Source organism: Lontra canadensis, unplaced genomic scaffold (genome assembly GCF_010015895.1).
Source record: "Lontra canadensis isolate GAN:19392208 unplaced genomic scaffold, GSC_riverotter_1.0 scaffold1, whole genome shotgun sequence".
NCBI classification, from domain to species: domain Eukaryota; kingdom Metazoa; phylum Chordata; class Mammalia; order Carnivora; family Mustelidae; genus Lontra; species Lontra canadensis.
In genome coordinates, this window is record NW_022630995.1 from 106,159,181 (window position 1) to 106,174,862 (window position 15,682).

Here is a 15,682-nt window from a genome sequence, read left to right on the forward strand (position 1 = left end):
TAAATGTGAAGGAGAGCAGCAGTGTCACAATGAAAAGACAACAGAGTTAGTGGGAAGAATAGGCTTAAATTTTGGCACAGCCACCTTTTGGTTATGACTCTGGGGGAACTTAATGAACTTCTGTTAGTCTTTGTGTCCTCACTTGTGAAATAGGAATGTTACCCATTTATCCTTTCTCTTAGGGTTGAGCAATCAATTGATTTGAAACTGAGCAGCAGCTAACTTCATAATACTTTCTCATTAACATTCCTTCATATCTTGCCTTGTTTCCCTTGTTTCACATTGACATTATATGCACCCCCCCAAAATGAATAAACCATATATAAGCCTTTGTTTCAGACTCTGCTTTCTGAGGAACCCAGATGTAGAGAAGATTTTAAAATGTGAACTTCTAAATTACCAGAATGAGCACTCGTGAAACAAAATATGGATATCATGGATCATTTAGTGAATTATTTTAAAAGACACTGAAAACAGAATGCTAATATAAAACACAATAACCTCACAAAACCAAATCTCTCCTATGAGCAAGTATAAATGTTGAAAATCACCAGTGTTGAATTAAAAAGAATAAAGAAGGGCAGATTGGGCTAATGAAAGAAAAAGAAGTCACAAGTTTAACATTAAGTAAAGATCAACACATTATAATTAAAAAAGGAACAGAAGGGCAGGTTGTAATGTTCAAGAATGCAATCCTTAAGGGCGCCTGGATGGCTCAGTTGGTTAAGTGTCTGCCTTTCACTCAGGTCATGACCTCAGGGTCCTGCTCAGTGGAGAGCCTACTTCTCCCTCTCCCTCTATCCACTTTCACTGTGCATGCACGGGTGCATGCTCTCTCTCAAATAAAATCTTTAAAATCTTTAAAAAAAAAATAAAAAGAATGAAATCCTTAGTTAAGATTTGACAGTTGTGAATATCTATGCACAAAGCTTAGTATTCAAATTCACTGAGGAAAAACTGGGATTACATGAAATGCTAAGAAATTCATTAGTAGAAGGAGACTTTAAGGCATACTTCACAACCTATGAGGCTGAAATGGACAAAAGATAAATATATGGGAGATGTAAATGCTATAATTAATAATTGATATATATCAAGTTCTCTAAGCTGAAAGTAGTTTCCAGCATCCATGTAATGTTCATCAAAGTATCTATATATTAGGCCACAAAAGAAAATAAGTTCCAAACATAAGAAATAGGCAGCTTCTCTGATAATATATTAAAGTAGGAAATAAACTTGTGAATGGGAGGAATGCCTTACTACCTAGAACGTTTTTTAGTAAAAAATTTTGTAAAAATTAGTGTTAGAGATAAAGTTGGTCATGACTTCATTATAAAATTCTAGACCATGTTTGAACATCATGTCAAAATGTATGAATCAAAATGGACAAAATTACAAAGACCACAGAAATACAGAAATTTTTATTACACATCTTTCTGATTGATAAATACAAAGAAAAGTTAGATAGTATATATAAAATTTGAACAGTACAAATAACACATTTGTTCTAATGGATAGATCTGCAACTTTGCATCCAAAAATTTTTAATTTCTCATTCAAGTCATATGACTTTTTATAAAATTGACCATATGCTAAACCTCAAAACTACCCTCAAGAAAATAAAAGGATTGGTCATTTCTACAGATCACATTATCTGACCACAATGCAATTAAATCATTTAAAAATATAACAAGATTGAAAAACAGTCTATATTTGGGAATTTAAAAAAAATTTCTAAACAACTTGGTCACAGAAAAAAGTAAAAATTAGAACATATTTAAAAGTAAATTTAATGAAACCGTGAATTGAAACTTGTGGAATGTAGCTAAAGCAACATTTAAAGGAAAATGTATAGTCTAAATTACTTAAGTTAGAGAAAGAAAGACTATCTTTATTGAGTTATGCATTTAACAAGTTAAAAGAAGGACTGCAGAATAAATTCACACTTGAAAAGGAAAATAATAAAGATGGCAATAATAATTAAACATCATAAAGAGGCTCAAGGAAAAAATTGACTCTTTGAAAAGACTAATAGACTAACATCTGGCAAATTTAAAAAAAAAATTTTAAGAGGGAGGGAGAGAGAGAAGACATAAATATGGAAATTAATAATGGAGATATTAGAAACAAATATTATAAAATACTTCATGTTAATACATTTGAAAGTTTATATGAAATAATTAAGTTATAAATCAAAATTACCAAAATAACCTTAAAAAATTAAAACTCCAAGAATTTTTTAACTCAAAAGTAAACTGGTGTAGTGTTTTAAAATCTAGACCCATATGTTTTATGGGCATATCTGTGAGACATACCAAATGTAAGTCAGCTTACACAGACTCTTTGTAGATAATTAAAAATGAGGGTACACTCATCTTAGGATGTTATTAACTGTGCTATTGAAGTCTTTATATTTTCCCATGTATATATAATTTTAATTATGATAAAACACAATATTAAATTTACCATCTTAACCATTTTTAAGTGTACAGTTTAGTAGTGTTAAGTATATTCACATTGTTGTGCAACAGATCTATAACTTACTCATCATGAAGGACTGAATTCTATGTCCACTAAACACCCAATCCCACCTCCCCTATCCCACCTGCCCTTGGTAACCGCCTTTCTATTTTGCTTGAAATTTTGACTACTTCAGATACTTCAAATGGTGGAATCATACAGTATTTTGTCCTTTCGTGACTAAAGTCCTTTTGAGTAGAATAATGTCCTCAAGGTTCATCTATGTTGTAGCATGTGACAGGATCTCCTTTTTAAAGCTGCATAATATTCCACTGTATGTAAGTACCATACTTTTTTTATCCATTCATCTGCTTCCACTCTTGGCTATTCTTAATAATGCTATGAATGCGGTATGAAAATATCTTTTTAAGATCCTGCTTTCAATTCTTTTCCATATGTAGACTGAAGTGGTATTGCTGGATCATATGGTAATTCTATTTTAGTTTTTTGAGTAGTCTCTAGTGCTTTCCATAATGGCTGTACTATTTTACATTCCCACCAACAATGCATAATGATCCAACTTATCCACATCCTTCCCATATTTATTTTCTGTTCTCTTGATAGTGGCTCTGATGGCTGTGAGGTGGTATCTCATTACAGATTTGATTACATTTCCCTAATGATTAATGATGTTGAGCATCTTTTCATGTGCTTCATGGCAACTGGCATATCTTCTTTAGAGAAATGTTTATTCAAGTCCCTTGCCCATTTCAAATAGCAATGTCTTCTGTCATTGAGTTCTAGAAGTTCCTTATATATTTTAGGTATTAACCCCTTACCAAATATATGATTTGCAAATATTTTTCCCCATTGCATAGTTTGTCTTTTCATTATATTTTTCTTTTGACAAAAAGTTTTAGAGTTTAATGGAGTCACATTTGTCTGTTTTTTTATTTTGTTGCTTGTGTTTTTGGCGTTATATCCAAGAAATCATTGCCCAATCCAATGTTCTTAAGGTTTTTTGCTCTGTTTTCTTCTAAGAGTCTTAAGTTTCAGGACTTACATTTATGTCTTTAATCAAATTTGCGTTAATTATGTATATGGTATAAGGTAACTTCATTCTTTTGCATGTGGAATCCTGTCTTCCTAACACTATTTGTTGAAGACAATCCTTTCCCCATTGTGTAGTCTTAACACCTGTCTTGGGAATCATTTGGCCATAAATGCAAGGGTTTATTTCTGAGCTCTCTATTCTGTTCCCTTGGCCTACATTTCTGTCTTTATGCCAATACCATAATATTTTAATTACTGTTGCTTTATAGTATGTTCTGAAATCAGTGAGTGTGAGGCTTACAACTTTGTTCTTTTTCAAGATGTTTCTGGTTATTTGGGGTCCCTTGAGATTTCATATGACTTTTAGGATTTTTTTCCTATTTCTGCAAGAATTGTCATTGAGATTTTGATAGGGATTGCACTGAATCTACAGATCTTTTTGGGTAGTGTTGACATTTTAGCAATATTTTTTTCAATCTGTAAGTTTAGGATGTCTTTCCATTTATTTGTTTCTTTGATTTCTGTTAGCAGTGTTTTGTGGTTTTTAGTGTAAAAGTCTTTGACCTCCTTGGTTAAGTGTATCCCTAAGTATTTTATCCTTTATGATGCTATAGTAAATGGGATTTTTTCTTAATTTCCTTTTTGAACCAATCATTGTTATTGTTTAGGAATGCAACTGATTTTTATATCATCAATTTCACTAAATTTGTTTATTAATTCTAACAGGCTTGTGTGTGGTGTGTGTGTGTGCATATAATCTTCAGAGTTTTCTTCAAGTTTTCTTCAGTTTGCTTTTTTCCCAATTTTTTTGCCTTTTATTTCATGTTCTTGTCTGATCACTCTGTCTGGAATTCTGTTCTGGTACAATATTGACTAGAGTATAGTGAGAGTGGGCATCCTTGCCTTGTTCCTGATCATAGAGCAAAATCTTTCAGTGGTTGCCCTTATCAAATATGGGGTTAGCTGTGAGCTTTTAATATATGGCTTTTATTATGTTGAAGTGGTTTCTTTCTATTCCTGGTTTGTTGAGTATTTTAATTATGAAGGGTATTGAGTTTTGTTATCTTAAAAACTTATTCAAATACATGAGAATGAATGAATATAACTGTAGTAATCCAACTCAAGACATTGGAATACTAATGAATCTAAAGAAACTAAAATATATAATGCAAGGATATATTAATGAAATAAAGTATAGGAACATTGTGGAAAATAGCACTAAATCCATCTGATTTTTTTGAAAGTAATAAAATATAAAAGCCATTAACTAGCTGAATCAAAAAAATTAAAATACATAAAAATGAGATTGTAGAGTAAATATAGCAAGGAATTTAGAATTATAGTAAATCTGTCCCAACTCTAGAAAGATAAGTTTGGAAACATGGATGAAAGGCTTAATTTTCTCAGAAAATCAAATCAAAATTTCCAAACTCAGTCCTCCAAAAATACAGAAAACATAAACAAGGCAGTTACAACAGGAGGAATAAAATTTTCAAAGGGCTAAACACCAAACCTACATGGTCTGGGTGGGTGAATTTTACTAAGTTTTCAAGGAAAAGGAATGTGCAGTATCATTGTAAATTCTCTGTAACAGGAAAAAAAAAAAGAGAAAAGCTTTGACAATTTTATGAAATGAGCCTGGTTTTGATACACATCAGTAGTGCCTAGCGGTTAAGCAGATAGGTTCCAGCCACACTTTGAGTCAGCCACTAAACCTTTGTGTCAGAGAGAGTTAACTATCCACCAGAATTCAATTTTCCTCTCCATAGAATATAGTTGTAACTGGAATATGATTCCCACTTAAGAATTTTATCAACCCCCTTTCAGCTAGACCATTTTCCAACCATGGAATATGACTAGAAGTGATGTTTGCCATTTCAAAGCCAAGGTTTTAAGTAGATGTACCCTCCTTGTGGAAGGCAGAATAATGTCCTGTCAAGATCCTAATCCCTGGAACCTGTGAGGTTACACAGTGAGGGGAAATCAAATTGCTAATCATTTGTCCTTAAGATGATCTTGATTAAGCTGGATACCAGGCAGGCCCAGTGCAATCATAGGGTCCGTAACAGTGGAAGAAGGGGGCAGAAGAGTCAGTGCTGGGGGGAATGTTGTGGAAAGACTCCACTGGCCATTGTTCGCTCTAAAGATAGAAGGGAGCCATGAGTCAAGGAGTGTGGGTAACTTCTAGAAGTTGCAACAAGCAAAGAAACAGATTCTCACTTAAAGCCTCCAAAAGGAATAGACCCCTGCCAACACCTTGATTTTAGCCCAATGGGACCCATTTCAGGCCCCTGTCCTAGATATGCAAGAGATTAAATTTGTGTTGATTTAAGCCACTAAGTGTGTGGTAAGTTATTACAGCAGCCAGAGGAGGTCAAGACTTTCCTCCACTTCCCTTTCCCTCTCTTTTGCCAGCAGGATGCAGTTGATAGTGATACCCTGGGTGATGGTTAAGTCACAAGATAGAAGGATCCCCGGTCCCTGAATCACCAAGTAAAGCAAAATCACCTGCTGACTAAAAACACACACTCTGTTGGGTTTATTTATTTATTTTTTGTTATTATGTTCAGTCAGCCAACATATAGTACATGGTTAGTTTAAACCAGGTGATGGGTATTAAGGAGGGCATGTGTTACAATGAGCACTGGGTGTTATATGCAACTAATGAACCATTGAGCACTACATCAAAGCACACACTTTGAACTATTACATGAGAAATAATCCTCTACTGTATTTGGAAGATGACATTTATTACAACGATTTGTCCTATCCCGATGAGTACAACTCTCAGCACCTCAGTTTTCTTATTAAAAAAAGAGAGAATAGCAATAGTATTTATGTCAAATAGTTATCATGAAAATTAAATGTTACTATATGCAAAGTGTTTAGAATGATTCCTGACACACAATTAAGTGTGATATAAATGTTGTCATTAAATTTTCAGAGACATGGGGTGCCTGGGTGGCACCAATGGTTAAGCATCCAACTCTTGATTTTGGATCAGGTCATAATCTCTGGGTCATGAGTCAAGCCCCATGTCAGGCTCCACGTTCAGCACAGAGTCTGTTTAAATATTTTCTCTCTCCCTCAGCCTCTCCCCCCACTCCTTCTCTAAAAAAAGAAAAAAAGTATTGCACACACCCATGCACACATACACAAAATTTATAGTATCTCTTGAATATCGTCACAAACATTCTAAAAGATTGGCTAGTTGGTAGTCAGAATCCAGAAATACACTGAAAGAATAATAGCTATGGCCCAAGAGTGGTTTATTTTAAAAATACAAAAAAGCTAAGTATTAGGAAATTTGTTAATATCACAATTAGCAAAGAGTAGAAACTAGTTCCACTCTGGCTCATAAATTAGTGATAATTTTTGTATCTTTTTTTGGGACAAGGCCAGTATTTTTCCATATCACTACAGAATCCATTCAGTGTTCTAACAGCACTGAAACACGGTAGACTGTGAAAATTAGCTCAGATGTTAAAATTCTGTGTTTGTTTTTGTTTTTATTTTTCTCTTTTAAGAGTTTGGGACATGCATCAAACTGCAGCTGCATAATTCTGTTATGGATGGCTTTTCTAGAATCAGGACCTTATGACTCAAATACAATTGTACAAATACAATCAGTGCAAGACTAGAAATGTAGCATATAAGTAAACATACTTCTTTTACACATGGTACCAGATTAACTACAAATAGAAATACTGTCTCCATTATTATTTATTTAGTAGTGTTATATACAGGTGTTTTGAGATTTACATGTGCCACCAACTATTGATTCTCTGATACTGAAATATTTTTTAAAAATAATTTGATGTTGTTATGAGTGAAGCTCATGTCTGTGAAAGAAATAACTCAGTCTAGAATTTCTACCTTTGGAATGTTTAAGGATAAAATGCTCTCTGGGGAGAGAGATTGAATCCTTGTTGCATACTCCTTATAGACATTGGTTTTGTTGGTATGTTTTCCTGAATTTTAGGCTTGGGAGGAGATTTTGGTTTGCTGAAGTATTCTGCAATGGGCATTTTCATATTATTTCTTCTTATAAACAATGGAGGCCTGTCCTCAGCCTCTGAAATAGAAAAAAAAAAAAACAAAACAAAACAAAGAAAAAAAACAAAATAAGACCAAAATTGAGACATCAAATATAGCCTCTGCCACGTTTTAGTAGCAAATGACTTACAAAAAATATATAATGTTTAGGTGAATCAAATATACCCCAAATTCATAAAAGAATCTATACTTATCTTTCTCACCACCAGCACATTTTTAATGTGTTATTGGTCCTATAACATGTAGGATATGTTCTATCCTCTTAAAATCAAACATTATTTTGGAAGGAATGAATTAGAACTGCTGATCTGTAAAGGTGACAGGCAGGGATGGGACAAGTGAGAGAAAGGAAAAGGATCTATGGTCTTGATAGACAAAAAATAAAATAGACAAACAGATTAAAACAAGATATTTATAAGAGCTTCGCAAGACCTATAAGGTCAGACCCAAGCAGGAATTAGGATTTGGAGAGGTGCTATCACCACTGGAGAACAAGAAGTGTGATTGGGGCTTCTTATACAAAACTTCTCCAAATATCTAGACAGGGGCCAACAGGTAAGACATAGAATTGAGTAATGGAAACCATCCCTGTCATGATTTTGTCGTCTTGGGTGAGGAGTTTGGTGGAAGTCAGACACGACAGACTATCAGAGTAAGGGAGTATTTTCTAACTTCTCTACTGTATTTCTTATTGCCTGTGAGCACAGATAGCCTCGTTTGGGTTTGGTTAACCCCCACAAAAGCTGCTAGGGCTTAGAGTGACCTCAAAGAACTCTAACTGATTACCATGTGATTCCCTGGATAAGAGAAACTTGTAAAAACATCAGGATAGACTTTTGTTTCAGGCTTAAAGACTTACTTCCTAGTTGTTGTTCTATGGTCATTTTTGTCACACATGTTTTAAAGTTAGGAGCTGCCAAACCCACAGGGATGTTTCACTTGGTCTATTCTGGACCAAAGTAGGACATTCTACAATTCTTATTTCTTCTTGGTTCAAATTGTGGAATGTGGCTGGGTTTCTGATGGGGACACAAACTGCTCCTCTCTCTCATACTTCACCTGTCTCGTAGAACATCTGCTTGCAGCCAATTGCCATTTTACTGTTTTCTGTGATCGACTTGGTTTCTAATTAAAATAGTTGAGCTTGATAGTTAAAAGCTATGAAGAACCAAACTCTGAGATCACTGTCCTTTTGTTAGGTCAGTGCAGAGCTTCTCCTGTCACTGGATTGGTGTGACCAAACTTAAACTTCCTGCTACTCTGTTATCTTACTTCTAAAAGAGTATCCATTGGTCTCTGATGAAGCACTTGGCCTTGCAAAACAAAGTTAAGTTTATGTCAAATTTATCTCAGTAAGAAATTCAGCAGACACTGTCCCTTAAAGATAATTAGAAATCAATATTGAATTTTACTGCCTTTAAAACCACAGATCCTTGTCTGTATCCCTAAAGATTTAAATACTTACTGGTTTCCCTATACCAATTCAGTAATGATCACAAACTGTACTTAACCTTTTGGCACTTCCTTATTTCCTTCAGATCCTTGACTTGATACTCTAAATAATTGGAGAAAGAGAAAATGAAATTCACAGGTATAAACAAGTACTTTCTACTGACTGCACTATCATCAATAAGCTAAGTACATATATATTTTAAACATTCTATCCCGATTCTTTGTTTTTCAATGCAGACAGTATTAAGTATACTTTCCAATGAAAGATTCTTCTGACTTTGAGTAAACATCTAAACAGTATCATACATTATTCACTAACATAGAGAGACTAACCCTATTTCCCAGTTTCCAATTTTATGGAAACTTTAAGTTGGAGACAAATTGCAACACAAAACTCTCTGTCTCAGTGATTTTTTAAGTGATTTGGGTTTTGAATATTTAACTTCTCTTGATTTAAGCTTTACCTAACTTTTAATTTTAAAGCAACAAGATTTTTTCTTCCGACTTAAGTAACATCTTATTACATTTTCACCACATTGTGAATGCATATGTATTTTCTTCTATCATTGAAATAATAACATTTAAGAAAAATTTATACTACAATAATTCCCAATTCCTATAATACTTGTTTTCCCCCTAGCAGCCTCCAGGAGTGTGCCAGAGAAAATTAAGTGAAACAATTTATTTTAATCTAGCATTGTGCTACACAAGAAAAGTGATACTTGTGTGAGATGCTTTTAATAAAATATATAATACAATTTTGGTGTCCTTTATTGCTTTCATGTTTAGATCAAATGAAAAAAACCAACATTTTCTTAGATGTCTGGATGGCTACAATAGGATTTAGAATGATTCTCATATCACATTTATGAAAGTGAAAGAAAACAAATACACATTGTGGTCATTTACTGAATAAAGAAGAGACTGAAAACATCAGCATGTTTAGTGTTGAAAGATAATGAAAAGGAAATTAAAAGTCTTTCTGTACCACATGCCCTGTAAATAGCCATTATATCTAATTACCTGGAGGGTTGATGTTCTTGCCTCGTTCTGGTCATCACTTGCAATTTTGCAGGTGAATTTGGGGGTGATTTAACTTTGGGTGGCTTCCTAGTCCCTGCTGCTAGGTTTGCTGTGATGTTTCTTCGTTGGGCCAACAGGTTTATTTCAGCCAGTTCAGCATGAATCAAAGCTGAGACCCACTCTTTCTCTGATTAAAAGAAAAGGGGGGTAGGCATGAAGGTTATAATTACCACGTTGGCTAGAAACACAGGATTCGTTATTTTATCTGGCACTGTAGTGTGAAAGGCTGGTGATATGTTTGCTGAGTGGGCATTCATTTGTGAGTCAAGGTTTCTGTGGACAAGTTAGGTCACATCACCGTGATATCTGTGGACCTGTGATATTATGGACTGCCCCAAGTAGTTAACTCACTGAAGGACTTGTCCCCAAATGGCAATGGAATAACCTAAATATTGAGTACAAAATCTCAGGTTGTTGCCAAATAAAAAAAGAAAGCATACCTATTCAAAATAATAAGCTCAATATGACCTCATTAAAATATAGACTGATAAATAATAAATAGTTACAAGAATATCTGTAAAGATAGATACCGAAGTCATCACTGAAATGATGTTTATGATGATTTGATTCATTATTGTTTTTCTTTTCTTGTATTTTTTCTGGTTCATCTGGGTTCCCCCCTCCCACCCCCAGCAGTAAGCACTTATTATTTGTATATATTTTTTAAAGTTACATTCTTAAAAAGGAAAAAAAAAAGTATAAGAAGTAAAGACTCCTTACCCCCAAATACTTCTTAATTGCTTGCCAATAGTCTTGAATTTCTAGGTAAAGGACTATTTCCAAAATGCTCCCTATTCAAAAGTATTAGTCTACCCCTAACACGCTGATATTTCCTAACCTTATTAGTGCAAATTCTCAAAGAGTGGCCCCCAGACCAGCATTATCAGTATCACTTGGGAACTTGTTAGAAATATAAATCCTCAGACTCCACCCACCTCCGAAGTTTTGCCTCAGTCAGTCTGAGGACCAGTTAGGTCTCAGGACAGCTACTCTGCCAGTTATGGTTGCCCCCCTGGGACTGGTGCATGCTTCTATGGAACAGTCCACAAAGGCCCCAAAGGAGCCTGGGAGAGGACTGAACTGACGGTTTTGGTGGAGGAGTTGGCAAGGCTGTTAGACTCCAGAACTTGGAAGGCCATGATCCCGCCATCATATCAGAGAAAAGAAACAGACTCTGAGCTCAAGGTTCACAGCCAGCCAGAAAATATGCTCAGGGAGACCCCTGGTTGTGTAGACCTTGAGAAGCAGCACAAACCAACTCTGGACACAAGCCCTTCACATCACCCTAAGAAGTTTCAATTGGGACATGCCAAATTTGGGGTCATCGAATGGCCAGTTGAATGCAGTCAGAGAGGGCTGCTGAGACTCGGATACTGAATCAGTAGGGAAGTAAGAGTGGGGCAGTATGTTTGCAAAGCCAAGGTCAAAAACTTCAGATATTGGCACGTTCCAATTTTCTGAAAGGGCACTGAGCTCAGCGTTTGCAAATGTTTCTTTTAATCTCACCTTTTGAGCTTGCGTGAAGCAGCCACTGTAGAACTTCAGCCAGGGAATCAGTGCGTAAAATGTTACAGAGCTTCGCCAGAATCTGACAGAGAGTATTAGAGTCACACAGTGAGCAAATAAATGGCACACGGGCTCTAAGACTTCCTTTACCTCCTCCACGATCTCATCTTCCCAAAAGTCACTCTGCACATGACGCTCAGTTAAGTCAGTTGGGATGTTAGCCTGGGAGCCCCATGTCAAATAGTACACAGTGGAATCTTAAAACCTCTCCAACACAAGCAACAGTTCGGGGAAGGTGATACAGCATTCCTCTGGTTTTGTCTGCTCAGTACCCACATTTTCTGGAAGCAAGATTCACTTTTTTTCTTTTGGGAATGGATCTTTCCCCGCTGTACCAGGGTTGTATTTTTTTTTCTTTTTTTTTAATTGTTGTTTGTTTGTTTGTTTTAAGATTTTATTTATTTGACAGAGAGACACAGGGAGAGAGGGAACACAAGCAGGGGGAGTGGGAGAGGGAGAAGCAGGCTTCCCACCAAGAAAGGAGCCCAATGTGGGGCTTGAACCCAGGACCCTGGGATCATGACCTGAGTCGAAGGCAGATGCTTAATGACTGAGCCACCCAGGTGCCCCTGTACCAGGAGTTCTAACTGAAATTTTCCATAACTGTCTAGACTGTCCATGACTGCACTGCTCTTCTCTGTAGTGTGTGAATCTAGCTGGAGTCATTTTTCCTCAGTTCTCTGAACACAGTGGTTGGCCCAGTGGGGGTGGGGGGTATATAATTCCCTTTTGTCAATCAGAATCCCTCCTTGACATTTTTTATCTGAAGCTAAGGGCTGATGTGCAGATGATAGAGGAGATAAATATATGAAATAACTGTAATAAGAATGGACTATAATAAACATCAACATACAAACATGAAGCATGGGTAATGATGATTTCAGTTTGATCTTAAATTGTGTCTATTCTTAGAATTTAGACCTTTCTGAAATTCAGCCTTATATATATATAATATATATTTATAATATTTATAATTTATAATAATAATTACAATATTATATAATATAAAGAACCCAGGTTATCTAAAACTAAACCCATCTTTCTCTTTCTAGAACCTGCTCCAATTGGTTCCTCCTCATCCCCCTGTCTTGGTGGATAGCATTTGCATACACTGAAGAGATGTCCAAGCCAGACCCAGAGATCCATCTTGGACAACTCCCTTGCATCTACAACATGTTGCTGGACAACAAGCTCAGTAAATGCTTCCTTCTCGATATTTCTCAAATTTCTCCATTCCTTTTTATCACTACAGCCCTGACCTTGTCTAAACTATCATCAATTCTTGCTTAAGCTACTCTGCAATATCCTTTTCCCTAGTCTGCCTGAAATTTTTTCTTTTTTTCAAAAGATTCCCAAAGCTACTTTGCCTTTAATGGTTTTTTCATCAAAACGGTGGTTACCCATTGCTCCCATCTTCTTTTAACTTACAGATTGCTCAGTGATCAACTTTGAGAGAATATAATTATCCCTTTAGTGAGAGGAAGTAGAATAGGTCCTTTAAGGAACTCTCCTGCATTCTTTTCATTTGAGGTTTTTTTTTCCTGGAAGGTAATTCAATATATAGGCAGGAGGATTTGATCTGCTGAAACTTGATTTTACGATTTGAGAGGATAGATCTAGAGTAGTCTCTCCTGTAGGGCTAGAGTACACTCTTCTCTTCCTGGGGTTTCAGTGGAATTCCTGGTGTGTTCTGCAAGGTCCCTCCGGTCTGGCACCTCATGATGCCTCCATCTCTAAGCGATGCGCTGCCTCCCGTTAGCTCTCTTCCGCCCAGTCTCAGACTCTTCTTCCCTTGCATGCACAGTTTATGCTGAACTGAAGACTCATGGAACCCTCTACAGATTTCTGGAGCTCATTCTCTCCACAGATTCATCTTCTCTTCTGTATCTTATTTGTGAATTCCAGCCACCTCAGAATTCCTAAACTCTAAGCTCTGTTTTCTCTCCTGAGCAAAGGAAGCTGCTACTCTCTGTTTGGGCTCCACTTCTCTGTGCCACCATGAGGAAGGTGTCCCAGGCTGAAATCTAGGTTGAATGTGGAAATCATCCCAATTGTTTCTCCTCTCTGAACTGTCATACATCTGTACTGTCTGTTGCCTGATGCCTGAAAACAGTTTCTTCATGTGTTTTCCCAGTTATGTATAGTTGTTTACAGCAGGAAGCTAAATCTGGGACCTAATCTAACATTTGGAAGCAGAACGCCTTCCCTGCCATTTTGCCTCCACCTTCCATATTAATTCTGCATATTGTATCTAGAGCGACTTTTCTAACGTACAAATCTGGCCATGTAATTCTTATACTTACAAAGTGATTTCAGTATAAGTCAGTGTTTAAAATTCTTCACTAGGGGCGCCTGGGTGGGTCAGTGGGTTAAGCCGCTGCCTTCGGCTCGGGTCGTGATCTCAGGGTCCTGGGATCGAGCCCCGCATCGGGCTCTCTGCTCAGCAGGGAGCCTGCTTCCTCCTCTCTCTCTGCCTGCCTCTCTGCCTGCTTGTGATCTCTGTCTGTCAAATAAATAAATAAAATCTTTAAAAAAAAATAAAATTCTTCACTAGCTTCCCACAGCACTTCAGATGAATCTGAACACTTATTTCTGGTCTATGCATAAGTCTCCAGCCTCAACCCTTGAAGCCTTCTCCTTGCACGCTCTGAATCAGCCTTAATGTTTTTAGTTCCTTGAATGAACAGTGCTCTCACTTCTTAGCCTTTAGATATGAAGGTCTTTGTCTGGGAATGATCTCTTCCATACTTCTCTTCATCTTTTAATTATATCTTAAATATTCTTTAGGTTTCTTTCCCTTTGAAGAATCTCTCAGCAACAACATCTCCTAAATGTTCTTACAATGCCTGTACAATCCCTCTCATAAGCTATTTGAATAAAGGAATGAACTGTATTCCCAAACTCTGGTATTTTGTCATTGATAACAAAATAAATGAAAGTATTTGGCCGACTTTCCATGTCAATAGTAAAGAGACTATTATTTCTGTAAATTCAAGATTTTTGAGAGGAAGTCTAAAGACAAGATATCAGGAGACACAGAATTCTGTTTTTCTTTTCCTTTAAAGTAATAATTGTGAAACCATATACTCTTTCATACCCAGCCCTGCACAAACATGTCTTGCCTTCACAGCTATTCAGAATTACCAGCCTGGATTACAGGAAATAGAAAGATAGTTCAGATTTTTTTGTAGAAGGTATGAAAGGTTGGAATACCATCAAAATGGATCTATTTTTAGGACTCATTTATACAAGCCAAAAGAATTTGGTAAGACTTATATTCTCACTTGACCCCCTCTGTTTTCATTTATTTCACAAATAGCCACCAACTATTTGATAAAACGCCGTGCTGTGTATGCAGGAGTTAATAGTTTCCAAGCAAAGCGATGAGTGCTGATGATTGAGTTGTGAAGAAGATAGAAAGGATCCTTTCCGTCAAAGAATTTACATTTTAGTGGATTTTATATTAATGTCCAGTTAAGTCAATATCTGTGAGGTAGAAGATGCTTTTGAGAGGAGGGCTCTTTTATAGATGCCCAAAGTTCAGGTCTGTAGGATCATGTTGCTGGCCCATTATTGATGTGCCTAAGGAAGTAAGACAGCCTGACTCAAACTACACTCAGTTTATGGTTTGGTTGTGTTTATCAGATGTGAGCATACCAGATGACATATAATAGGCAGGACCTATGTCAGTTAACTGACTGCCTACAGTTCCATTCTGACCTTGGTAAAACTTTTCTTTTTAATTTTTGTATTCAACATTCAGTAAACGCTTATTAATGATTACTAGAGGCCTAGCACTTATCTAGGCATAGGAAGATAAAGCAGGAACCAAGACAGAGGAGTATGAGATCCCATAAGACTTAAATTTTAGTGTGAGTGGAGTGAGAGGCAGAGACATTATTGAAACAAATAAATACGAACATATCAAATAGGACATATGCTATGCAAAGAAGAACAGAGGGTAATAGGATAGAGGGTAAGTAGGTAGCTACTTTAGACTGGGTGGTCAGGG

The 15,682-nt window shown here is 36.2% G+C and overlaps 1 protein-coding gene across 1 annotated transcript in view; it reads right to left on the reverse strand.

Moving 5' to 3' along the window:
* Window positions 1-6,749: 6,749 nt before the first annotated feature.
* The window catches only part of CUNH4orf17 (chromosome unknown C4orf17 homolog), a 33,132-nt gene continuing 24,199 nt past the window's right edge, over window positions 6,750-15,682 (reverse strand). The window contains exons 6-9 of the mRNA XM_032861134.1: window positions 11,611-11,692; window positions 10,045-10,231; window positions 9,081-9,124; window positions 6,750-7,588 (exon numbers count right to left, since the gene is read on the reverse strand). Coding sequence (XP_032717025.1) covers window positions 7,401-7,588; window positions 9,081-9,124; window positions 10,045-10,231; window positions 11,611-11,692 — 501 coding nt within the window. The 3' untranslated portion in view covers window positions 6,750-7,400. The remainder of the gene's footprint in view (window positions 7,589-9,080; window positions 9,125-10,044; window positions 10,232-11,610; window positions 11,693-15,682) is intronic.